A 27922-nucleotide genomic window follows, 5' to 3' on the forward strand; every position below is an offset into this window, starting at 1 on the left:
ATATAAAAACCTAAAATATCATATATTTATTTCAAAATAATATACATCTAGATGATCAAATTAACAACCTGTAAACATATATACAGGTTTATTTATCATTTAAATGGTTTCATGGAAGTTACATTTTTTTACTTTAACGCGTACAAAGTAATTACACAGGCATAAGTTTTCATATCTATGTATAAACTTTATTTCAATGGTTATCATGCTTTCATTTGAGTTGTTTATCCCTTCCCCAATACTAGAATATATATTTTATAAATTTATATGCTTTGTTATAGAGATAGGATTTCCTGAGCATACACATGCAGACAAATAGATAATAGTATAGATGCGTTGATATTGGTAAAATATCCCGTTCACACAGACTATCTAGTTAAAGTACTAAATTATTGCTTGAAACCAATTACAGATAACTGGATAGAAGGTGAATCCATCTGCAAACTTACTAATAAAATACTCAAACTCAAAAACGATTAACTAAAATAATCGATGTACAGGGCTCTATGGACAAATTTATCTTTAGTTGACCTTTGACAACTAAATATTTTCGTTTACTAGTCAAATAGAAAAGTTATTAGCCAAACCCACATGATTTTTAGAATATGACATCTTTGTTCCGTGGCGAGTATGTACATCATAAAGTCTAGAAGTGTAAGCCATGTTTAGTTTCAGAACAGTTTCAGATGGTTCGTTGTTCTAAACAAGTCTTGAGAGGTGACTGGTTTGCAGTAGACAGAACAGTTTCAGATGGTTCGTTGTTCTAAACAAGTTTTGAGAGGTGACTGGTTTGCAGTAGACAGAACAGTTTCAGATGGTTCATTGTTCTAAACAAGTTTTGAGAAGTGACTGGTTTGCAGTAGGCAGAACAGTTTCAGATGGTTCGTTGTTCTAAACAAGTCTTGAGAGGTGACTGGTTTGCAGTAGACAGAACAGTTTCAGATGGTTCGTTGTTCTAAACAAGTCTTGAGAGGTGACTGGTTTGCAGTAGGCAGAACAGTTTCAGATGGTTCGTTGTTCTAAACAAGTCTTGAGAGGTGACTGGTTTGCAGTAGACAGAACAGTTTCCGATGGTTCGTTGTTACACACAAGTCCTGAGAGGTGATTGGTTTGCAGTAGACAGTTCCACAGAGCAAAATATTCTTACAGAGTCGAGACGGAAAAAAAAACGTGAAATTGCTACAGAAAAGGTTTAATATTTATGCAGCAATTCTGGTTTCTGACTGGTTGGTAGCAGAACGTGAATTAATTCGATTCGTCAGTTCCTCGCAGCATTGTTTATAAATAGAATCGTCCGGCTGTGTGGGATCATACCCCATTACACATCCAAAATATTGCAACATAAAGATTTTTCTGTATTTTTTTTTAAATAAGTGTAATTCTAAATATACAACAAATTTTATGTTGATACTTGAAGGCATAAACATTCTAATTTCTTCAAATATTTTTTTTAAACCGCCTTCGTTAAAAAAAAACCCCAAAAAAAACATTGTTTTATTACACTTTTATTGTTTAACTCTGTGATGAGCTTTGGAAGATCATCAGTGAAAGAAATACAATCGCCAAAAGATAAGCATTATTTCTAGTTGCCACTTTGAAAAATCACTCGCAAATGCGAGTGTTACATTCGTAATGTAGAGTCCTGTATGTAGTCGACATGCTTATACATGGAATGTTGATATATACCTATGAGAAGTATTATCGTAACACAGTGTTACATAATGGTACCAAACACATAATACAATACCTGCATTTAAAATTAAATATAATAGAATGTGATTTACTTACGCGTCACGCAGAGTGATTTTACTCTTGTCGATTTTCTTTGGTATCTTTTTACGTTGGTCGTGTTTGCTGAAAAAGAGATGATAACTTTCAGTCAAAACAAGGAGTTTCTTTCACGGGAAATACATGTGTTTTGTCAAATATGAGAAATGTGGAATCATACAAATTTAATGGAGTCGGAGTCTTTGAAAACTTCAACAAAAAAAAAACAAAAAAAACTGATACACAACGAAGAATACCCAAATAATAACAAAAAAAAATAAATACTCTGACGTGAAGGATTACTAATGTCTACAATGGATTATGTGAGGAGCTGAACATTTAAACTTCTGTATGTTAGTACAGTCAGGAGAGCAAGAAACAGGGAGGGAATGAATTCTAAAGTTTAGCAGCTTTTTTTTTTTTTTTTTCTTTACAGGGTAGTCACCACTTAGCAAGGCCCAGAAGCAACTGTTATTGTGTGTACAGTACGTTAGTGTTAGAGATTTGATAAAGTGCTTTACTTAAGGGGGCAGTTCATCAGGAATTTGTTTACATTGGACTTGAAGACATCCAGGTTGTAGTCAGGTGGAAAACAGGCAACCGGAACAGAGTTCCACAGGTGTGCACTTCTAAGAAAAAAGCTTTGTTCATGGAATCTACGTTTTGATTTTGGCACAGATAAGGAGTGGGGAAAATTGACAGTAGTTTCAGCTAGGCGGGTGTTTATCATGAAAGATTGGCGAGGGGGGGACCAGAGATTGGAGTTCAGACGAGCACCTGGCATGGTAGTAACAATAAAACAAAGACAGACTCGTGGGAGAGAGGTTGCAGGGAAGAGAAAAGGGCATCACCCACTAGGCCACAAAGCCTATTTTGTACTCTGTCAAGGCAGGATAGGCTGTTTTTAGCAGCTCCTGCGCAGATGTGGCAGCAGTACTCCATCCTTGGACGTACTTGGCTTTTATACAGATAGGGAATTGCATCAGGGGTGAGATATCTTCTGGAGCGGTAGAAGGATCCCACCATTTTCCCAGCGACCTTGGCAACTGACTTGATGTACATGTTCCATTTCAGGTCAGGAGTAAAGGTCAAGCCCAGAAGCTTGTCAAAACACGGGGCCTCACCCAGACGAGAGCCATCCATCACAATTGATGCCAGATGGGGATCAGAGCGTTGATGATGTAAAGATAGGAGCTTGGTTTAGATGCATTAAAAGTAACCAGCCACCTCCTCCTCCATTGTATCACGCGCTCAAGATTAGAGGAGAGAGAATCTGAGAGAACTTTGTCATTTACGGCCTTTGATGTGTTGCCATAAATGGTCGTGTCATCAGCATAGATGTCAACAAATGATTTAAGTGTGTGTTTTGGGAGATCCTGCCCATCAACCACTACTCTTTTGAGCCTATCGGAGAGAAACGATTTAATGATCGAGAAAACATTTCCAGTTATACCGTAGATGGAAATCTTGTGAAGTAGGTCCTTATGCCATACCTTATCAAAGGCCTTTGATATGTCAAGAGCAATTGCCCTAGAGAGGAAGCCTTTATCAAAAGATTCGCTAATCCTATGAGATATAACCGTTAGCACATCTGCTGTAGATCTGGCAGAGCGGAAACCATATTGCATGTCACTAAGAAGGTTATTTCTGCTGGGGTGGTTGACTACTTTTCTATTTAATATGGATTCCAGCAGCTTACTCATGACACACAGGAGACTTATTGGTCTGTACTGTGAGGGAGATGACTTATCCCATGAATTCTTAAATACAGGGAATACTGATGAGATTTTCCAGGGTGTTGGGAAGCACTTCTCTTTAAGGCAACGCTTAAAGAGTTTTGTAAGTATGGGGGCAAGTTCTGGTTGAAGCTTTTTCAGCACAATGATTGAAATGCCGTCAAGGCCAGTTGCTTTACTGGAATCAAGTTTCTTGATTAGCTTGGCGACCTCACACACAGATATTTGTATGTTGCATAGCGTGTTGTCTGTTATAGGAGGAAATACAGGGAGTTGATGGTCATTGTCGCATAGGGTAGAATTAGCTGCAAAGTTCATGCAAATAGTCTGGCCTTGTCTGATGCTGATGAGATGACCTCGCGTCCATTGATGATAGTTGGGATAGAACGCACGCTTCTGTTCAAGATCCTGTTTGCTACTTGCCAGAACTGGTGGGAACCAAGCTGCTGCTCAGCTACTTTGGATTTAACAGATTGAGCATATAGCTCTCTTGCATGTTTTATTACTCTTTTACAGTGGTTGTTGGCAGTCCTGAAAGCAGCTTTAGTCTCAGTACATCTATTACGTTGGTAGCTATGGAAAAAGTGATTTCTATGCACGATGGCAGCAGCACATTTAGGGGAGAACAATGGCTGGCTGTTAGGTTTTTGTTGGAATTTTTTGGATGGTATGAATCAGTCTATGCCTACAATTAGCTCTTCAGTCAGGTCTGATGCTATGGAGGACACATCCTTTTTAAACATGGAATGCAGGGGTAGATCAGATATAAGTGTACGGTAGCTATCCCAGTCAGCGGTAGAGTATCGATATACAGTACGGTGGAGAGGTACATCTGAAGACTTATTGCATTTCGTTTTTATCTTAACTGATACAACCGAGTGGTCAGAAGATCCCAGAGGAGACAGAACGGAATTTGAACATAGCTCAGGGGAAGTTATGAGAAAAAGGTCTAGAAGGCTAGCAAACTGACCGGAAGTATCGGGTACTCGGGTGGGTTCATGAACAATCTGAGTGAGGTCATAGGCAATGGCAAAATCATGACAGAACCCCCCCCCTCATCATCTGTCTTGTTAGAGTGGGTCAGCCATTCCACATTGTGGACATTGAAGTCACCACAAATGTGGATGTTAGCTGAAGGGTGAGCAGACAGGATATGGTCAATTTTTTCAGATATGCTTTTAAAGATAATAACTCCGCTGTTGTGGGGGTGATAGAGAGCAAATATAAATGCAGTGGTGTAAGCAAGTGCAACCCGGAAGCACATATAAGGTAAATTAGGGTCTTCTGTGGAGATATCCCTACCACATGGAAAGCCATCTTTAATATAGGCACATATTCCATGTCCATGGCGATCTTGGGGGTCAGATTTAGATGTTAAGTTAGAGTATCCTTTAATTATGAATTCGTCAAGGGAAGTGGTCAGCCTTATGCCAGTTTCGCTTAGGAAGAATATGTCTGGTTTTGTCTCCTGTAATTGGGTTTCAACCTCTGGAAGGTTGGAACGTAGACCCCTTATGTTGGAGAAGGAGACATGATAGTAGGAGGTCTACATTGTAGGATGGGGTTCTAGGTTTACACATATTTTTCTGGAGGTATTTCATGTTGAGGATTGGGATTTGTGGAACAGGTTGACAGACTTGGTTAGAGCAGGACAGAGAGAGAAAGTAAGAGAGAAAAATTTTTTTTTTGTAGCCATGATAAGGTAATGCCGTAACAATTACCCACTAGTATGGCAGCGAGAGGCCCCACTAGAAACTACTGCATGGTCCAGAGTTCATTCATCAAATGGCAATACAGCAGTCCCAGTATTTTGCACCTGGTGATAGGACGGCCTCCTTAGTGGTTAATCCAAGGTTCGGGTTCAGGACTATCAGGCGGATAACATCAGCCCAGATGAAACGTTTACCTCCAGTACCCTTAAGAGTGACATGGCCACAAGGATAGACATAGGAACAGAAAATTTCCGACATCTCAGGCTACTGTTCAGGAAGTACTGTCATCTTGGAGAGCAGCTTTTTCTTCACCCTTTGTCAGAAACATCACTCATTGGAAATAAGGACTGAGGGACAAATAAGAAGAAGCGAGAGTAGCTTATGGGAAAAATTATTATTGTAAAAGACTTTCCAGCATCTCGGGACCTCATTTTGCTGCTTGTCGGGAATATGTACATCAAGGAGACATATACTACGAGTTCATCAGAGCATGTTCAACGAAGGTACTTGTAAAACAGTCTTGTAGTGTAATTCAAATCTTGTCAGTAGCTGAATACTTGATGCTTCGCCAGGGCTATCAAGGGTATTTTTTATCGTGACGCCATCACTAGACAGGGTGCCTACCACAGCTTAAGAGATTCCCATCTACCTTTGAGAGAAGGATAGACAGCGCCAGTTTCTCAATTTGGTATTTTACCTCATGGTACATACGGCGCCTCGCCTTCCCAAATGGTCACCCATCTGGTACTGGCCAGGCTCAGCATTGCTTAACTTCAATGATCTGGTGAGAACCGGTGTGTCAACGTGATTGTGCCGTATTGTCAAGACTTCCAATTCTTATATTGTCATCGAAATCGGTGAAATCGTCCATTTTTCAATAAAATCGATTGCTTCCTTTCTCTAGTTGGGAACCCATTGCAGTATTGTACGGGGATAAAGTTTCACATAACTCCCAGCAGTGACTTAGTCCACAATACATTGTAGCTTACATTGCACTGTGAAGAACATACTGTTGATTTTTTAAAATTATTATTATATATAATGGCTTGAATTAAAGTTTAAAATGCAAAAGTCAAGTATCATGGTTCAAGTGTGCTCTAAGCAGAAACATTCATTTCAAACACACCCTGTTTTATCCAAGAATCTACTGTTGATTTTATATGCTGGGCCCTTCTGCTTGTACAGTGATAAAACTTATTAAAATGCTTATGATGTTAGGCTATATAAGGATGTTAACTTTGGTCAAAATTGGACTTCCTTTTTTTTTTAATCGGAATTTTTTGATTACCGATATGATTTAGAGACATTTTGATACAAGAAGACTCACAGACACAAAGTACATTTGTGTGAAATTTAAAAAAATAAAAAATAAAATCAACTTAGTCGTTTCAGAGTTCATAGGGAACAAATTCTCACACACAGACAAAGTGCCTTTTATATATCAGTAGAGATATAGATTAAGATGTAGCAATTAAAATATTTAAAAAGAAAAAGAAACCTGTACTTATGTGGCATTCTCTGGTTGTTAAAGAAAAAATTACTTGTTTATGAAGAAACCAAAGTGCTTGTTTAGAAATCCTATTCTTATCTTCAGTATGCATCATGTCGAACTTTGGAATTGGCATGGAATTTACCCATCCCACACATGTTTTCCTTTGCCGTTCCCTGTGAACTGAACTTGCTACCTCAACTGTTCTACATCTACTAACCCAAAAACTCTCATAGATTCTTTCAACACGGCGATACCTTTGGAGTCTACTCTTTTGAACACCTCTCTCTATACTGTTCAGATTTTATCTTCCTCTGAGGTCATCAGATCTTAAGCATGTCTTTAAAACACGCAGTACACATCCTCTGTATGAATTTTACATCATTTCTCTCCATGCCACGCATGTCTTCAATCCTCAGTTGCATAGGTTTCAGTTCCAGAATGAAGCATACATGTTTCTTAAAAAGTTTACTGCAATGAAATATTATCTCAACTTTTCAAACAAAGAAATAGAAAATGTCAACTCACATGCGAGCATCTTTGAGGCTGATCATTCGCTTCATGGAAGCAAATTTTTTGTTGCTACTGTTCTTGGATTTTCTCTTTGCCTGAAACATATAGAAAGAACATTTTTCATTTACATATGTTAGGTCTAAATATTAGAGTTATTTCCCTTGGACTGTAAAAAAGAGAGTTATCGCCCTTGGAGAAAAGTAAATCTGTCATATACACCTTACTTCCCATCTTTGTAGTTTAATATACATTAACAGTGTATTTTTAACCATAGTTCAAACCATTTCTTCCAATCCAAATTAATACAAAATAACGAGTCTGCTACCCATGTTGATACATGATTACATTTCTGTATTTTATTATAGGGGAACTTTTTTTTTTAACTTTAGAAATCAGAAGAACACAAAGATATTTCATATCTATATTTTAGGGCAATCTGACATATTCCTCAAGACAAGATTGGCAAAATAATATTGAACCCTATATCACATAAAAGGAACCAAATTTCCTAATCACCGGTAGGTTACTATGTAAACAGTTTAAAATGAGCAGAAATATAAGCAATATAAACAGAACTTAAATAAATAAATAATAAAGTTTTTATTTATTTTAAACAATATATATAATCACATAATTAATAATTGTAATTTGTTTTAAAATTAAAGGATGATACTTTTTTAAAAAAATATTTTAATTTATTAAATAAATGACATTATTATTATTATTAATATTATTATTAGTAGTAGTAGTAGTAGTATTTTTTGGACGTAAGAACGATATTTTAATAATGTCATTTTTTTAATAAATTAAATTAATAAACCCAATAATAATGATAATGACAATAATAATACTTAAAAAGTATGATTTTTACATCCAAAAAATACTACTACTAATAATAATAATAATATTAATAATAATAATTATAATGTCATTTATTTCATAAATTAAAATATTGTTTTTAAAAGTATCATTCTTTAATTAAATAAATTACAATTAAACTATTAATAGTTAATTATCAAATATGTGATTATATTGTTTTAAATTTTAAAAAAATATGTCCTGTATATAATGTTTAAAATAAATAAAGTATTTATTGTTTTAAAAAAAAAAAAAGAAAAAAAGTTCTGTTTATATTGCTTATGTCCTGCTAATTTAAAACTGTTTACATAGTAACATACCGGTGATTAGGAAAATTTGGTTCCTTTTATGTAATATAGGATTTGAGATTATTTTGCCAACCTTGTCTCAAGGAATATGCCAGATTGCCTATTTTAGATCCATTTGTAGCAATGTTAAATATATTTATATTGTTATTTATATCTATTAAGTACAAAACAGATCTTTTCTCTTTCTGCGGAACAATATGCTAATGAGGCTACCGAATGGTTCAAAGCAGCAACTGAAGCACACGTTCCCACACGGAAGTTCTTTAGCAAACCAGACACTGCAGAATGGTTTAACTCTTATTGTGCAGCTATGACTCAAAGGTAGCACGCAGTCCACAGATTCGTCGATACTTATCTACAGTTTATACCTTTATTTGATGTTACACCAATATTGAAAGGTACTTATAATCTTAGCTTATATCATTACTTAGAAAACTATATTAAGTAGATACTACTGATTTCTCCCCGACCTTTTGTGGGCTCAAGGATGCAGAGTTAAAACTAAAAATGAAATCCTAATATTATTTTGAATCATACTTTAACATTTTATCCTATTCTTATATTAATGTATTAAAAATTTTTTAATCATGTTTTAATCCCTCTTTTAAAACATAATTGTTACAAATTTAAATGCTGCCACCAGATGCTTCGTACTTACCTTTCTATTCTCCGCTTAAAACAAGAGGGGAAGCATAGTCAATTCTGTTTTAATTCTTTTGAAGAATAGAATTTTTCATTATATATATACTAGCGGGGGGTACCCGGCATTGCCCCGGTGTTTGAAGGGGTGTGTGGTTTTGGGTAAATCAAAACTCCTGGAGGGGGGAGGGGGGTAAAATTTTTAAAAAAAGTGTTGGTAGGTGAGTATGAGGATCGAACCCGAACCCTTGAGACAAAGTTGGAAATTAAAGTGTGAAAAAAAAATCGTGTAACGTTAACCACTGGGCCACCGCGACATACTAACGGAAACACGTTTGAATTTAAGTAATAAAAACAGAATTGACATGTGGCCGCGATAAAAGTTAACTCTACTGCTTCTATTTGATCTCATTAATGAGGTCCTAGAAGTAGCGGACTTAACTTTTGCTGCAAGGCACGTGGCCGCAATAAAAATTAACTCTGCTGCTTCTATTTGACTTCATTAATGAGTTTTTTGCTGCGGGGCAGCTTTTGGGTTTTTTTACCAAACTTTAACTGATTTTTCCCCAAGATGTTTGGGAGGGGGAAACCAGCTCCCCATTGTCCAAATTGAATAGCAATTGTCTGATATATAGAGTTTGGTCTCACATTGATCAAAGCTGATTGCTTCTGGACGTTTTCCGGCGCAATGTCGAGAACGCCGTTTGAATTTAGTTTCACTTTATTTATACTAAAAAGCAGGACAAACAGGCAACAAAGCGAAATCGCGCGAATCTCATAAAAGTCGACGTAAATAAATCTAGAGGCGACCCGCGTTCCCAAATTGTAGATATTATTATCTAGAGAGTATATAAATAGTTCTAAGCAATCGTACCCCCCCCGGGAGCGTCGGCGAAAAAAGTCTTTGCGAGACATACATGAAATGGTCACACACATTTTGCCTTTTATATGTAATATATATATAATTATTAACTCAAATGACCTTGTAACGGGTGTTGTAACCCACATCTGGTTTACGACTTCCAGTTCCGCATGCATACATAAACGTAAACCCATAACAGCGTAAACAAATAAACACAAATCGCTACTTTCACAGAATTTGACCTGCGCACTGAAATATTAATGTTATTATTCAAAATTATTTTCTTCTACACTACCAACATAAATAAATAACCCCGAAAATATGTTTTTTTTAAATTACGTTACAAATAAATAATCAACGTGACAATAAAACGTATTGTTTTACTGTATACATTTTCAGTGTCCCAATTGTTTTGGAGTTTTTTCGCGTTTTAATTAAAAGATATATCAAAATTTTAATTTAACTTTTATGGTATCTGTTCAGTGCACATTTACCTATAAGTACGGCAAACCACTTCTAATTCAATGGCTGTAAGTTATTTTTTTTTCAAAAACAATTATAAACAGAACGACTCATAGAAATTTATCTTTACATGTTAATATACTTTCATAGAAATGTTTCTGTTATATCACAAAAAAACATTTTCTTTACGTCACAAGTGTCACGCTTATACATTAATTTCATCGCTAATATAACATACTGACCCAACAGGTCATGGGTAGTCTAGTATGTATATATATATATATATATATATATATTTAGTAATTTATAAAAATATATATGGCAAATACAAAATTTTATAAATTACTAGCTAGCTCTACCTATGTATTGAGCACTGTTAAAATACTTAAAGTTTAAGCATAAAATTATACTTTCGTATTATTATTATTATTATTATTATTATGTGATTAAACGAAGTATATATATATATATATATATATATATATATATATATATACACACACACACACACACACATACTAGCGGGTGCACCCAGCATTGCCCGTTTAGGTGGTGTAGTAAGGAACACCGGGAGGGGAGGAGGGAATCAAAACACTAGCGGGGGTGCTCAGGTGTCTGTAGGTGGTGTAGTATGGAACAACCGGGGGGGGGGGGATCATACCAACAGTAGGCAGAGGTGTTAAAAAGAAAAAAAAAGTGGTAGTAGGCAGGCAAGAACCTATAACGCAAAGAAAAAAAAAAAGGTTAAAAAAAAAAACGTGACGTCTTAGCCAATATCTCCATTGTCCGACTGGAAGTTCAGAACATTGAAATTAAGCGAAGTCAATCGAAAAGAAGATGATGACTTGCTAAAATGTTGGTGAAAAATCTGCCCTCCTCCTTGTACAAAACTGGCCAGTTGAGGGTGAAGGAATTAATGTTTTGGGCTGATTTTTTTTATATTTGTCGTCCGAAGGACTTAGCTTTAAAACAATACTGATCTTGCCAGGATTCGTCACCTCTCAGTTTCCGATGGTTCGTTGTTCTAAACAAGTCTTGAGAGGTGACTGGTTTGCAGTAGACAGAACAGTTTCCGATGGTTCGTTATTCTAAACAAGTCTTGAGAGGTGACTGGTTTGCAGTAGACAGAACAGTTTCCGATGGTTCGTTGTTCTAAACAAGTCTTGAGAGGTAGGTGACTGGTTTGCAGTAGACACTTCCACAGAGCAAAATATTCTTACTGTGTCGAGACGGAAAAAACGTGCGAAATTGCTACAGAAAAGGTTTAATATTTATGGAGATATTCTGGTTTCTGATTGGTTGGTAGCAGAATGTGAATTAATTCGATTCGTCAGTTCCTAGCAGCATAGTTTATAAATAGAATCGTCCGACTGTGTGGGATCATACCCCATTATACGTCCAAAATATTGCAACATCCTCCCTATTTTTTTTATAATGGGGAAGTCCCTTATGTTCGTTCTGCTCAAAAATAAATATCGCATAAAGGCTTTTTACTCAGATAGCTTCTTCTCTCAAACTGCTAGACCTTTGAATTCCCTCCCAGGCCTCTGCTTCCCTGACTGTACTGAAATACAGATGTTCAAGTGTAATGTGAACAGACATCTCACTGCCCAACTCCCTACATAATATCTCTGCAAATCTGATCCCAAATAGTATTGCTTTGTTTGGAGGTGAATTAAGAATAAAAAATTTAAAATAAAAAAAACACTTATGTAATTCATATTATTTGGATTCATCAGACTACTGTCTCATCCTGAATGTGATTTTCACAACGTTTTGATGAATGTAACTTCCAACTTTCTGAAGAAGTTCTTCAGGTGTATCTTGTTGAACTCAGGAATTTAGATGAAATTTCAAGCAAAACCCTTTATTTACTTCACAAGGGTAGCATGCTCTTGTTCCGTCAGTCATGACTGTGTAGAGGTTCTAAGCAATTCGCAATTGTATTTTTTTCGGCCGCCCACACTGAAGAGTAGACCTTCAACCTTCAGGAGAATATCACTTTTTACAATTGATTTGGGTTTGTATTATTATACACATAGATTCAAAAAAGTTGTCACAAAACAAACATATAAAACAATTAAATGTTATCAAAGGCAAGATAAGTTACTTTTCTACCAAACTGGATATGTTTTTAGTGTTTTAATTTTATGTAACATGTTTATTCAGCTCGAAAAACATACAGTGCTTACCGACGTATTGGAAAATTAAAAAGGGTGCCCGACTCTCTCTTGAACACGGTAAGTTTGGGAAAAGGAGTTAAAAATAAAAAACTATGCAAAATACTGTTAGAAACTCGCTCAATACATGTTACCGTGACATAGGCTGACATATATTTTGTGGGTTTTTAACAGTATTTTGTCCAGATTTTTTTTATTTTTAACTCCTTTTCCCAAACTTACTGTGTTCAAGAGAGTCGGGTGCCATTTTAAATTTTCCAATACCTTGGTAAACACTATGTTTTTCAAGCTAAATAAACATGTTACATTAAATAAAAACACTAAAACAAATATCTAGTTAGGTAGAAACTATTACTACGATACTATCCCATTGATTACTGTACACACAATAACCCTTATCCCCGAGTGGCTCCTGGGCCTTGATAAGTGGTGAACCCCATGTATAAAAAAAAAAAAGAAAAAAAAAGTATTGATAACATTTATTTGTTATATATTTGTTTTTTTTTTGCAACTTTTTCGAATGTTCATAGTAATACAAATCCATTGATTTTTCCAAGTATTTTAACCACTGGGTCCTTACGAGTTCGACAGAAACATTTCCGAGTAACAAGATACACCTGAAGAAGGACGGAGGTTGCATCGACCGAAACGTTCAGAAAATCACACTCCAGATAAGAACAGTAGTCCGATGAATTCAAATAATACGAATAACCAATCCTCATCTCAAAAAATTCAGAAACGTCATTTATGCACTTGAAACACGCTAAATAAAATAACCGGCGGCGGTGGAGGTACTTATGTATTTTTGGTAGCACGCGGAAGTGGAGAGTGTTTTGTAATTATTCTGTGCTTCTACCTTACTTGGCCTTTTGGTCAAGATCAAAGTGTAGTTAGATTAGGATCCACAGAGTGATTGAGGTATTTTGGTAAATGTTGCCAGTCAAGAGTAAGACTTCAAAGTCTCATCTGTTACATAGTCAAAAAGACCCTGTACCCTCCCCCTCCCAATTTCTTGTAGGGCCTTGTGCCTAATTTTGTTGAATTGAATTTTTTTGTACGTTTTTTATGTTCAATTTTTTCTTTCTCAATAAAATATATAAACAAGATCAAAGTGTAGTATCTGTTCTCTCAGTTACTAAACTTGACCCACCACCGGGCTTTCGGGCTAGGTTAAGGTGTTTTTTCTTACTAACTTTTGTTAGCAAGGACCGACCCCCTCCTTTGGGGAGTCAGGACCTAGAGGACCGACTCCACATTTGTGGGAGCTTGGACCCGGAAACCGATCCCCTCTTTTGGGAGACTGGAATCTCGGGACCAACACCACTATCGCTGGTAGTTGAGACCTTCTTTTTTCATTTGTTGTTTTTGCATGTTGTTTTTTCTTCGTTTCAGTCTCACTTCTCGAGACTGGGATGGTCTAATTTCTCAACACTTAATTGCCTGAGCAGCACTCTGACCTGCCAGGCCCAAACTTTGTCTATCTTCGCTGCTCTCCCAGTGGATCGAGCAGACAGGGTTCTCTTTCTCGCTTCCGTTGGGGTAAGTTAGTGGGTAGGGTGACGTGGGGTAGGGCGGGTGCTTCGTTTCTGCTCCCCTCTGTGGGCAGGGATGCCTATCCCCTCTCTCTCTCTTAATTGCGACGCGGCACTCTGACCCGCTAGCACCCACTGCGTCTTTCTTCTCTGCTCTCCCCCCCTCGCGGGGGGATCTGAGCTGCTAACCCGACATCCCCGTGAGGGGAAGTCAAAAACTCTAATTTCTTCAAAGTCCGCTCCTCCCCCTCCTCCCCCTCCATTCCCCTGGGTTTTCTTTTCCCCCACTACACTTTGGTCCGCGCCAGCGGCCAGTGCAACCGCCACGATGCCAGGCAGGAGGGGTACGTCACCCCAAATGCGCAGCATCTCAACTGCGAACGACTCCCTATGTGAGGGAGCTGATGCATCTCCCGGCGAGACGGCGCCAGGAAACAAGGTAGGGCCCCGGCGCGCGGCGACCTTGGAAGGAAGCGGGAGGGTAGGGCCGCAGCCCGCGGCGACCCCCCTGAAAAGCACCTGCAACCGCTCCCCAAGAGGGCAACCCAGCGGAAAAAGCTGCCGTTAAGTCACTAGCTGGGGAAAGTGCAGAACCCAGCCAACCAGCTGCACCCCAGGACGGCAGAACCAAGGGAGGAAGACCGGGGAACCCATCCCCTGCTCCCCCAAAGGGCGACTCCCCAACAGAAAAGGAGGAAAACAGCACCGCGGTCCAAACCGAGGCGCTGGACGAAGATATAATAGCCTCCATCTGCTCACTATTCGGCGGGGAAGACAGTGATTGGTCCCCCAACACTCCCCAAGAGGACCAAATACGGAAAAGGGGTGACTCTCCGGCCAGTGGTAACAAAAGCAAGCTGGAAGGAGAGACACCCTTGACAGTACCCACCAAGGCTCCAGCTGGGAACACGGCACCAGAAGGGGAGACACCTCCATCCCCCAAGGGGACAGCCACCCAGCAAAGGAAGAAAATAAGAAAAGGGAGCGGCCCGGAGAGCAAACCAAGCCAGGACGAAACAACGCCAAAGACACAATGGCCTACTTTGCCTGGTAATGGCCCAGTTCCGAAACCAAAAATGCCCATAACAAGAGAGAGCCCCACAACACCAGCTACGCCCCCCAACCCGAGTCCAGCTGACACCCACCAGGATGGAGGACCGGCATGGGGCCCCAAAGAGCAGCAAGGGAAGTTGACGCCCGAAGACTACAGAGCACTCTTCGACTCCACTTACAAGGAGTATACCCAGGGGAACAACATCCAACCCCTCCCGGGTCAAGTGGAAGTTCTGGAGAAAAGAGTGCTCTCGCTGATAACTTCAGACACCAAGACAAGGGGTCTGACGGGCGTCAACAAGGACACCATGATGAACGTGTTGCTGGAGCAGAACATTCCCGCCAACTACATCTGTAGAAGGAGTTACGCACAGTGGGATGTTCTGCTCCCCACCTCCGAAGACGCAGTCAGGCTGTCCAGGACCTGCCATCAGAGCAGGAACATAAAGCTCCAACCCATCTATATGAACAAGAGGAGAGCAAATGTTTCTGCTCTAAACGTCCCCTGCTATATGGAGGCCAAACAACTGGGGGCTATCCTAAGCCAGTATGGAGACGTAGAGGAAGTCACCCCGGTCCGCGGATTAAGAAACATCATGACCGGGGACTACAAAGTACAGATGGTCCTGGACAAGGCTGGATTCTACGCCATCCCAGCCACACTCAAGTTCGGAGAGTGGACACTCTCCCTTATAGTGGAAGGGAGGAGGCCTCATTGCTGGCTGTACACACAACAAGGGCATATGGCTAAGGACTGTCCAAAGAGGAATGGAGGGAAGAAGCCCACAAAAGCGGCGGGAACAAGCGTGACAACAAATCAAGCCGCTGCTCCCGCGCCGGCCGCAAATCCTCCAGAGGCACCGACAGGCTGGGTGACGGTCGTAAAGAAAGGCAAGATCAACAAACAGCCATCCTTGCAGACAGTCACCCAAGACCAAGAACAACCGAAGAGCGAGACGGAGAAAATGGACACACAGACACCCTCCTCCTCAAACAAGAGGAAACTACCAGAATCTGAGGAGGAGGCCGCGTCAGAGGCAGAGGAAGAGACAACAACAGTCTCTATGGCCCTGAGCGCAACAGAGATCAGGAGGGCCAGGAGGAGGAAAAGCCGCAAGACACGCGCAAACCCTCCTACCCCCACTGAGACTGAGAAGGACTCCCTCGCAACAACAACACAGGATGAGCCCCCTGTGATCTCAACACCCCAGCAACCCGAACAACCTTCCCCCTCTCCTATAAAGGCCCCAAGAAACTCTTCCCGCCCCTCATCCCGTGACAGGAGCCTAATAGAAGAAAACGAGCAGGCTACCCCCTCCCCAAGCGCTCAGCCTCCCCATCAACCAAAAGAGGTCCCCTCCCCCACTCCCAAAGTCCGCACTGAACGGACCAAAAAGCTCCCCTTCCTGCCAGGAAGCAGGATTTGTGAAACAGACCCTCTCCAACCGGCTCCGGACCTTAAAGGACAACAGAAGGTCCGGTACAATAAACTCAAAAACTTTGAAAAAGTCGGTGGAGACCTAGTAACAGACCCCACTAAATTCAAGGACGCTCCCTTGTTGACCACTTTCGTTAGGGTCGACAAGGACGCTAGGACTGGAGGAATGTGGGCAATGATTAAGGCAGCGAAGAATGCGATCCCAGGCCAGCAGCTGGTGGATAGGGACCATCCTTCACTGACCAACATTTTCTTTAAATGTGAGGGTAGAATCCCCATGTATGTACACCCATCGCTATACAGGGCACTCAAACTAACCTTCCCCCTGGACGTGGGGGGCGTGGCCAAGGATGGATCACCTTCATCGGATTTACTTACCGGCAGCCTTGACCAGGCCTGCCATGTCCTCACTGCCCAGGATTTCAGACCCGTCTGTGACAGTGCTTGAGGTAAGTGATCATGTCTTTGAACTTGGCTACATTGAATGTGAGGGGCATCAGGTGTCGAAGCAAGGCCTCGCGCGTTGTGAGAGACTTGGTGTCCCTCAAGGTAGATATTGCCGCTATCCAGGAGACCCACTTTGTTTGTGACGGGGATTGTCAGGTGCTGGTAAACGATTACGATGTCTACTCAGCATATGGCAATACCTATAGTCGTGGAATCTCCTTGCTAGTGAGTCGCACCCTGTCAGCGTCGGTGAATGTTGTTCACGCAGGCGAGGACGGGCGGGCGCTTGTTGTTGATGTTGCTGTTAATTGTAGTGTTTTTCGGATTGTTGCTGTTTATGCTCCCAATGCTGCTGTAGAGAGGGCAACCTTTTTTCGACGGTTGGAGGGCTTCTTAGTGGATCCGGAACGGTTAGTTTTAATGGGGGATTGGAATGCAATCCTTGATCCCAAAATAGATAAGGTCGGGGGGACTAGCGGGTCGGCGTGGTGTGACAGCAGTCTGTCTGACCTGATGGCCTCGTGCGATCTCGTCGACAGATTTCGTCTGGATCATCCGGGGCGGGAGATGTGGACGTGGCATCCTGTAGTGCCTTCCCATCCAAGCACTTACTTGGATCGGATGTTAGTTAGAAGAGGCGATGTAGACTTCCTATCTTGCCCCACGTTCCACTTGCTAGGACACTCGGACCATAAACTTGTTATGGCCCGTTTGAGCTTAAGTGCTAGGCCTAAACTGGCCGGATACTGGAAGTTCAACAGCACCTTGTTGGAGCTGGAGGACTACCGGTTGAAGGTCACTGAGCTAATTCAGCGGGCTTTAGTGGGGGCGGTTACAGGGAGTAAGTGGTGGGTTAGTCTCAAGGCCAAAATTAGGCGCTTCTCTGTCCAGTATAGCCAACGCCTCGCGATAGATAAGGCTAAGGCAAAGAAGCGTTTAGAGGATAAGCTGACCCGGGCGGTGGAGGGGGGGGACCCCCTAGAGTTAGCACTAGCTAAACAAGATCTCAACCGCTTGGCTAGCGAGCGGTATGAAGGTCAAGTAGTTAGGGCTAGGTTAAACAAAGTTTCTAACGAGGCTGTGAATGTTGACGCTGTTGAGCGTAAGGCTGCTTTAAGGCGCGGTTCGGATGGGTACATTCGTAAAGTACATAACCTGGAAGGACAGCCCTTAGTATCGACTCGGGAGATCTGCGAGGGGTTTCGGGAGCATCTATCGGTGCGCTTCACCCAACTACCCGGACTCAGGGTTGATGAGTTTGGCAGCTATTTGGCTGACTCGCCCCGCCTCACGGCGGCTCGGGCGGCTAGCTGTGATGGTCTTATTACTGAACATGAGGTCATTACTGCGTTGAAGCAGGTCAGCTATAACAAATCCCCGGGGCTTGATGGTTTACCCTACGAGTTTTACTTGAGGCTGTCGCCCATGTTGGTCCCTATTCTGAAGGATATGTTCAACCATTGGTTTGCCCAGGGTTCCATCCCTGGACAGGTGACCAAGGGTGTGATCACATTGCTGAGGAAAAGTCAACGGCATGGTGGGAGGGAAAACTTTGATGATTTTAGGCCCTTGACTCTGCTAAACACAGAGTTAAAGATTTTGGCAAAGATTCTTGCGAATCGCTTGCAGGTTGTCATCACTGACTTGATCGAACCGGACCAGACTTATGCTGTGAAGGGGAGATCGATTCAAGACAATTTGCACTTGATACGCTCGATCATAGAGGGGACAGAAGACGACGCCGAAGCCGCGCTGATCAGTTTGGATCAGTCCAAGGCATTCGATAGGGTCGACCATCGGTTCCTAGGATCTGTGCTAGAGGCCGCCGGATTTAATCCGGACTTCCGCAAGTGGATCTTTGTTCTGTATGACAGGCCGACGGTAGCGGTGCAGATCAACGATAAGCTGTCGGAGTCATTCGCTGTCTCTCGGTCGGTGCGACAGGGTTGTCCGCTATCGCCTCTGTTGTACGTCCTGGCGTTGGAACCCCTCCTTCGCAAGTTAAGGGACGAGGCGGCTACACCAGTCCTGCGCGGAATAGCTCTCCCTGGAGGCACACGAGCCAGGGTTTCCGCGTTCGCCGATGACGTCACCGTGTTCGTGTCTTGCCTCACGGACGTTCAAGCGGTGGTCGAGGCGCTCGCTCGATACGAAGAAGTAACAGGGGCCATCTTCAACCGTAGCAAGTCTGTTGGCCTGCGGTTGGGGGCCTGAACCGGGGTAAACTCGCTTCCAGGTATTTTCAGCTGGACCGATAGACCGGTCCGCATTCTCGGTGTCTGGTTTGGACCGGGACTTCAGCTGGAAAAGAATTGGTCGGAAGTACAGTCTAAGGTCAAATCGTCAGTAAAGACTTGGATTGGAAGGAAATTGTCCTTGAAGGGTCGGGCGGAGGCGTGTGCTACATACGTCTTTCCGCTCATCCTTTACCGTTTGTCTGTACTTCCTCTCCCTGCAGAACGACTAACCCGCTTACAAGGGCGCCTCGATTCACTTTTGTGGAACGAGGGTAAGCATTATGTCTGCAGAGAGGTCTGTGTTCAAAATCCGAGCTAGGGAGGCCTGGGTCAGCCCAGTCTCTTGTGTCATAGAAATGCCGAGAGATTGGCTTTCCTGGGTCGTTCGCTTGAAGGAGACGCTCCTTGGGTCCCTGTGGTTGAGAACTCGTTTCCCAATCTCAAACCCAACCCTTCGGTAGAAGGTCGTCGTAGACCGAAGGGGGAGTCCAAGTTCTTCTCCGAATGCCGAACCGCTCTTAGAGCTTTGCCGGGGACCAATGTCCTCGATCAGCCAAGGAAGAAACTGTATCGGGATTTAGTGGAGGGGACCGTGAAGGATCCACTTTGTAGGCGGATGGGATGGTCGATGGAGGTTGTCCGTTCTCAATGGCGTTGGGCGCCGGGACGGGAGATTCTGAATAACTCGGAATTCTCCCTGACTTGGCGACTGGTCCGAAATGCGCTGCCCCTCTTCGACGTACTTTTCCGGTATAAAGAACATACCAGTCGCTTCTGTCCGTGCTGTGACGAACGCGAGCCCGAAACAATCGAGCACGCGTTTTTTAGTTGCAGCCGGATACAGCCCCTATTAAAGTACGTCGAGGGGGTAACAGCTCGCATCGATGCCGAGTGTCTGCTCGATCTCGACGTAGGAACTTTTGTGTACAACATGGAGCCGCCGTTCCCCAGGGAGGAAAGTTTGGTTTTCCTGGCAATCCTAGCAGTAGCGCGCATGACCATTTGGATCGCGCGCCTCAAGTTGGTCCACGAAGGGACATCTGTTCCTGATCGGGATCTGATCGTTTACTTTAAACATTTGCTTAAAGTAAAGATCAGATGCGATTGGAAGAGGTTGCCTAGAGTGGAATTTGACAAGAGGTGGGTGCACAGCACTAGTTTGTGCATCCGTCGAGGAGCCAAGTTTCAATACGTGTTCCCTCCTTAGGCATGGCATGGGCGGTGCTGGGTCCTACGGAACCCATCCCGCCTAGGTTAGCATTATAAGTTCAGTAAAGTAACTCTTGACTGGTGGTACAAATGAGATCCTGTTCCTGATTTTATTTTTTGGTATTAGAGAACCTCTGAGTCTGCCCAACCCCCCTGCTCCTCATCTTTATTTTCTGATGCCCCCGGTCATCCCCCTACTCAGAGGTCACCTTCCTACCCCCTCCATCCGTTGCTTTATTTTCTCCCACCTCCATTAAGGCGACTTCCCCAAACCCCATTAGGGATGCTCTGCTTGTTTTCGGTTCCCCGGAAAACAGTGGGGGATCTAGCCACATAGAATAGTACAGGGGGGTCTTACTAACAACACATTAGTAGTTTTTTCCTTATTTTTGAAATGAACATTTTCATTAGTTTTTTCCCACTCCACGAACATTTTATGCCAATTAATTCAAGAACTCTTTCTAATGAAATCGAACTTTATTTTCTCACACATACACACACACACACAAAAAAAAAAAAAAAAAAAAAAAAAATGCACACACAACATACAGAAATGAATATACAAATTGTACATAGTTAAATTTTGCATTGAACGCTGGGGTTATTAGTTAGATTAGGATCCACAGAGTGATTGAGGTATTTTGGTAAATGTTGCCAGTCAAGAGTAAGACTTCAAAGTCTCATCTGTTACATAGTCAAAAAGACCCTGTACCCTCCCCCTCCCAATTTCTTGTAGGGCCTTGTGCCTAATTTTGTTGAATTGAATTTTTTGTACGTTTTTTATGTTCAATTTTTTCTTTCTCAATAAAATATATAAACAAGATCAAAGTGTAGTATCTGTTCTTCATTGCTGCACTTCCATTTCTTGTTCTCTTTCGGTGAAGGAGCGGCCCACTGCCCAGTCCTTCACGACTGAAACAATTTTTTATTTTTGTACCTTTTCTCCACGTTAAAAAACGACCCTGGTGTCTAACTCTGTCCCGTGGGAAGGCATTGTAAATAGGTACCTTACAATTTAATTAACAAAAAGAGAGAGAGAGAGAGGGGGGGGAGTGATATCGTGAAACTTGAATCTAACCGGAAAAAGTATTTAAAAATAGCGCCGTACCAAAAATATATAAGCACCTTCTCTATTTATTAAGAATAGCTTTCAAAATATATTTCAGCACAGTAACATAAGTATCATTATTTTTATTTACTGTAAGGACTAAAAAAGATTCCAAATTATTGATTTTAATTTCAAAACGTTTATGTGCGGAATTTTCCCCACTTAAGGGAAAAGAAAAAGATGTATACGTATCCAACGACGGAAAGAAAATGTACACGAAAGCTCAAGTAAATTGATCAAGTAGTTTTATTTTTTGGTGCTAGTGCAGAGAGTGATCCGCGCTATTTTTTAAATCGTATTTCCAAGTTTAATTAAAGTTTTATGATATGTTTTTTTTTTTTATTCAACTGTAAGGTTGAAGTATAGAATAGGTACAAAACACCCTCCCCTCCTTTCCCCATGTTAAGAAATGCCTTTTTAAATAATAACGTTATTATTTACGTCGGGATAACTCTCTGCGCTAGTACCTATTTTTTATGATTGTTGTTTGTTTTGTTTTGTTTTTGTTTTTTTGCTAACTTTGGTCTAAGAAAAAAAAATCATGGCACGTGGTTATAGAAAAGTAACACGAGAGACGTAGTATTATTAGTTAGAAATTGTTGTTTTGCTTTTTTTTAGGTAAATGAAGTTTGCTAAGAGGAAAAAATAATTTATTTAAAATGAAAAAGAGTTCAATACGAAGTAAAATAATATATAAACGTTCGAAGAATTAAAAAAAAATGTTAGCTTACCATGATGGGAAACTTGTTTTGCTGAAGCACAAATGTGATCTCTACTAGGAGAGTTAGGTTTTCAAGGGAAGTAATTCGGCTATTTTTCCCAGTCTTTCTCTACTTCATTTTCCTTTCTTTTGGTGTCAAGATCAAAGTGTAGTATCTGTTCTTCAGATGCTGCACTTCGTTTTCTTGTTCTCTTTCGGTGGAGGAGAGATCCTTCACGACTGAGGCAATTTTTATTTTTGTACCTTTTCTCCACGTTAAAAAACGACCCTGGTGTCTAACTCTGTCCCGTGGGGAGGCATAGTAAATAGGTACTTCATTTTCCTTTGATTTTAGCAAAAATGTAATATAGTTAACTACTATGAAATCGAAAATATAATCGGTACTTGTACGAAGAAAAGCGACAGATCAAACAAAGGGGCATAAATAGTAAATTATTAAGTAGTACAGAATAGTTACAAAACACCATCCCCTCCACATGTTAAGAATGGCTTTCTAAATAATAACGTGGCTTTCTAAATAATAACGTTATTTCACCGCGGTATATAATAAGAACATAGGTAAATTTAGTTAAGCAACAAAAACAGTACTTTAATTTAATTAATTAAAATTTTTAATAATTTCCAATTATATTTTCTTAAATTTAAATTAAAATATTTTTTAAATAAAGTAATTTATTAAAAACGAGCAATAAGCAAAAATTGAAAGAAAGGAATTTAAAATGTTTTCTAAAGTAATCTGAGTTATGTCCCCTGTTTCTGCCTTTTTTTTTTTTTTTTTAATTAATCTGTCACCTTTCTTTGTACAAGCAACATAATATCTGCCAAACGATAGAAAATTTAATATTGTATCTATAGGTATATTTTCTATGTAAGTTTTTTTTTTTAATGTAAGTTTTGTTATTTCAAAATCCGTTTTGTTACTGCAAGTACCTAATTAATCAATTAAAGATGACCGTCGATTATTTTTCAGGTGGTTGATGGCCGTCATAAAATAAAATAAATGGTTAGTAGTTTCAGTCTTGAAATATTAAAAAAAAAAAATACCTATCGTCTTTAACCGAACATCTGTTTGTCATCTTTCTTTGCTATTGTCGTTAACTCTTGTCTTGTGTCTACCTTTATTAGTTGTACGGTCAACTGTCACCTTCACACACTTTTCGACCCTCTGAATCTAGTATAGCTTCCTATAATGTAATGCTGCAAATAGCAAAAACCAAGAAACCCCATGACATTTCCGAGAAGCTTATTAAACCTTCTGCCTTAGACATGGATGAAGATGTATGTTGGATTGAAGCAAAGCAGGTGATTCAAGCCATTCCCCTTTCTAATGACACAGTGAATTAGTGAAATGTTTCAAGTTTAGTAGCAGTAAAGACAAAGGCCAGAAACCGATGATAGTATGAAAGTAATCTTGTCAGAAAGAGCTCCTCACATAAACAAAGTAATTGACTCAAGCAATTCCCATCAATAATGTGCTGTCACTCACTCACATACACACACACACACACACGCTCGTGCACGCGCAAATAAACGAACGTTCATTGATTTTAATTTCCCCGCGCATTTGCACCAAAATAAGTTCTTCTATTAACGACATAATTTCAAATATGCCCACACGCTTTCTCACAACAACAAAAGCAAAATGGACATATTTCTGGCGGACATAGGCAAAGAAATGTCACGTAACAATATTGACCAATGAGAAATTTTAGAAGATTGTTTTTTAACGCTTTCCCAAACCAAATATCAGCAGCAGCAATCTTGTGTTGGAATCCAATTCCAAAAGTATTTAAACGCAACAAACATTCTTTCTCTCTCTTTTCGCTCCAACATGACACAAGAACATGTCTCTTGTTTTCAACTCATCGTTGTTTTCAAATATGTCGAGACGATAATTATGCACGCCACGCAAGCATCCAAAAACACCACACTTATGCACACACGCACCCATTCCGAACATTTTCTATAAGAATTACTAACAAAGGATTACTTTTCTCATCGGACTTTTGAATAAGGCGAACTTCACCAGTTAAAACAAAAACCTTGAAATAAGGATATTGTTTTCACAAAAGACTTCCACCTTCCAATCTTATTATTTTAACGAAGGACTTTCCTCTAACATGACCTCTTAATCTTAGTAATTCCACAAAGGATTTTCACCTAATTTGAATATTCTAACCTCAATGATTTCACAAGAATCTTACCGATCGGAGTTTGCTTGTTCATCTTGTTATTTTGTTGGAAAATAAATGCGGCACATTTTAAATGAGAAGAAGGTGTCATTGTGTTCTATTTCTTTTTTTTATTATTATTTTGTTTAGACCAGAGGAATTTAATTTCTCTTAAATTTCTTTTCCCCTGCAATAATGCTTGTGGTGTTTCTGTTCCTTATTTTTTTGTAATACAAATTAACTTCATAATTTTCTATCTAGAAAAGATTTTCTGGCGCTTCTACACTATCATGCAAGAAATTCTACAGAAATAAGTAGGCTGCTCATTGGTCGGTTTGACTGCCCACGATTTTCTTTGAACCTATCAGATTGATTGTTCTTACTAATTGCCAAGAGTATTTTTGGCGCTGAATTTATCTTTTCAGCCTGCCAGTTTTCACACAGACAACAGGTAGGTTGAAGTGTTCCTGTGTAAAGATAGATTTAATATCATGCCGGCTGGTTGGAGGAGAGAACACCTCAGTCCACATGTGTTTATATCTAGTAGTCGCCAGGGAAAAGGAAGCTGATTAAAAGAGAAAGAAAGGGCAAGGTCTTCAGTGTGTTCTTGTGGGTGTGTGTCGGTGTGCCACTCAGGGATAAGGGTTATTGCAAGTACAGTACGTTAGTGTGGAGATTTGATGAAGTGTTTACTTAAGGGGGCGGTTCATTAGGAATTTGTTAACGTTGGACTTGCAGACATCCAAGTTGTAGTCAGGTGGGAAGCAGGCAGACGGAACAGAGTTCCACAGGCGTACAGTTTTAAAAAAGAAGCTTTGTTCATGGAATCTACGTTTTGATTTAGGCACAGATAAAGAGTGGGGAAATTTTTGACAGTGGATTCAGCTAGATGAGTGTTTTTCGTGAAAGATTGGCGACGGGGAGCCAGAAATTGGAGTTCAGACGAGCACCTGCCATGGAAATAACGATAAAACAAGGATAGGCTCGCAACATCTCTTCTGTGGGAGAGAGGTTGCAGGGTAGAGAAAAGCCACGAAGTCTATTTTGTACTCTGTCAAGGCAAGATAGGCTGTTTTTAGCAGCTCCTGCCCAGTTCTTTAGCAAGATAAAGAATGTTTGTTTGGGTACCGCACGTGGAAACAAATGGGAGTTTGAAAAGAGTCATTGTTAACTTGTAGTACTCACATTCAGCCTAATGTGTGCTGCCAGCTGAAGTCAGGAGGAAAGAGGAAGAAAGGTTCGTGATTTCGCCTTTTATATATATAATTCAATAACTTGAGTGTTATTTCTTCCGCCCGTCACACCAATAATTTCCTGGGTAAGGTTGACACTGTTGTCCAAACTTCCAACTTCCATATACATAACGCACCTTCTCTCAACTCCAAACGAACTTCTGCTAATTCAACTTATTTCTTGGAAATACAACTTCAAAATGAACCTCTCTCTAAAAAATCAACCCTCTTTTATCTCCAACCAGGAGCATCTCATTTGCATATCGGGTGGTCACATTGCAGGCATATAAAGAGATAAGGCAGCCATTTTTGTTTCTTTCTTCTTCATTCATTTCATTCCACGACCGACCCGTTGAATTATACACATGTGCTAGTTAGGTAAGTCGCACGTTTCCCTACAATATACTCAGTCATGTGATTGAGAGCTGGCTTGTGATTGGGAAAGCCAGGAGGAAATGGATTTCAAATCTCGAATCGTGAGAATTAGCTCTTGCCTGTGATTGTAGTGAGTGTCGGCTGCTACACATTAATGCCCTAATGCGAGGTGAAATGTTATTATCATTTACAGACACCAATGCTCTTATGTTGGGCGAAATTTTATATTCATCACACACTGTTGTGCTCTGTGAATTGATTGACTTTCATCGTTACTTATATAATGTCAGAGACAAACTATTCTTTGTCCGCCATTCGGATGGTTATTCACAGTGAACTTCATGATGACTGTCAGACTCACAGCATTCATTCTTGGAAGGCATCACTTAATTCATTGACTTGTTGCAACTATTCTTCTAACAGCACGGACTACTGAATCTTGCAACCGTGAAGATAAAACATGAACTATTACCCTTTCCAGGTGTCACCAGCCCTGCTCGGCAGATAGCTGAAGATGACACAATTTGGATCTTTTTACTTTAATAAAATTTACGTCGAAGTTTAAAGGTAAGCCTGTTGTGATTTTTGATTGATTTTCTTTCATTCTGACAAGGACTAAACAGAGGTGAGAGAATATCTCACAATTGGGACGAAATTTTGGAAATCGTAAAACTGAATTTTACATAAAAACAATGGTATCTACATATTCCTCATATTTTTAAGATGATTATATCCAAAAATTATGAAAATCGATAAGGTAGAAAATTATTTATTAAAGAAAATAAAAAATAGGATCTGATGAAACGATCATAAAAGACAGGAGAATTTAAAAAGAAGGTAATTTTCCTTTTTGATTAAAACAAGATGGCGGCAATTTTTCACCTGCTAACACGATTAAATTTGTTTTTTTAATAATTCAGTAATATTCAGGTAATTTTGACTGCATAATTTGGAAGCTATTATTGTAACTTATTAGAATTAACAAAAAAAATCAGTTGAAACCATTGTTTTTTTTATCTGAAAACTCTTATCGACTACAAAGTCGTTTCTTTATTTTTGTGATACGAATGTACAGGGTGTCCAAAAAGTCGCTAATGGGTTTTGAACTTAAATAGATTCTTTATTTTTGATGATATATTTATGTTATTTTAACAAAATCTAAGTAAGACATTGGGAAATTTAAAAAAAAATGCAAAATTCAAACAATCTTTATTTATGAAAAATAATGTCTTTTAAACATTGTCTATTTTCAGCTTCGCATATTTATGCTCTTTTCAAAACATTATTCATGACCGATTGCAGAATCTCTGGATTGCAATTTAACTCCCTTATTTCGAAAATGGGCAACATTTAAAAGACATTATTTTTCACAAATAAAGATTGTTTGAATTTTGCATTGTTTTTTTTTTTTTTTTTTTTTTAATTTCCCAATGTTTTAGATTGTGTTAAAATTACAGAAATATATCATAGAAAATAAAGAATCTATTTAAGTTCAAAATCCTTCAGTGACTTTTTGGACACCCTGTATAATACTATTTTTACATAAAATCTAAAGTTGTAAACAATAAAAGGGTTCTTTCTGATTTTTTTGTTTTTCTGTTACATTATGATGACAATGTTTTTGTTTTTTTTGTAATTTGGAGTAAGGGGATAAATAGAGAAACGCATAAAGGCGATGGGTCAATGATGGAGAAAAGGTTGAGGATAACTGTCCTGAGAATTGCTGTTTCTTTTTTTTTTTTTTTTTTTGCTAGTTGTATTAATAGTGTAAATATTAATGCAAAATAAAAATGTTTTTATGAGTTTATTACTCTCTCTCGGTGAGAAATGTGACACAAAGGTCGAAAGCGGGATTGATCTGAAAAAAATTCTT

General features: G+C 39.8%; 1 protein-coding gene across 3 annotated transcripts in view; it reads right to left on the reverse strand.

Moving 5' to 3' along the window:
* LOC145256222 (rRNA-processing protein FCF1 homolog) overlaps nt 1-27922 on the reverse strand; it is a 106326-nt gene that overhangs the window by 25625 nt on the left and 52779 nt on the right. For 2 of the 3 annotated variants that reach the window (XM_080114842.1, XM_080114841.1), the window contains exons 1-3: nt 22282-22421; nt 7233-7312; nt 1789-1854 (exon numbers count right to left, since the gene is read on the reverse strand). In XM_080114842.1, coding sequence (XP_079970968.1) covers nt 1789-1854; nt 7233-7312; nt 22282-22284 — 149 coding nt within the window. In that variant the 5' untranslated portion in view covers nt 22285-22421. Of the gene's footprint in view, nt 1-1788; nt 1855-7232; nt 7313-22281; nt 22422-27922 lie in introns of those variants that run through there. The other variant, XM_080114843.1, reaches the window with a different exon arrangement.

This window comes from Euprymna scolopes, chromosome 32, assembly GCF_053919585.1.
Source record: "Euprymna scolopes isolate OS-2025 chromosome 32, ASM5391958v1, whole genome shotgun sequence".
Taxonomy (NCBI): Eukaryota; Metazoa; Mollusca; class Cephalopoda; order Sepiida; family Sepiolidae; genus Euprymna; species Euprymna scolopes.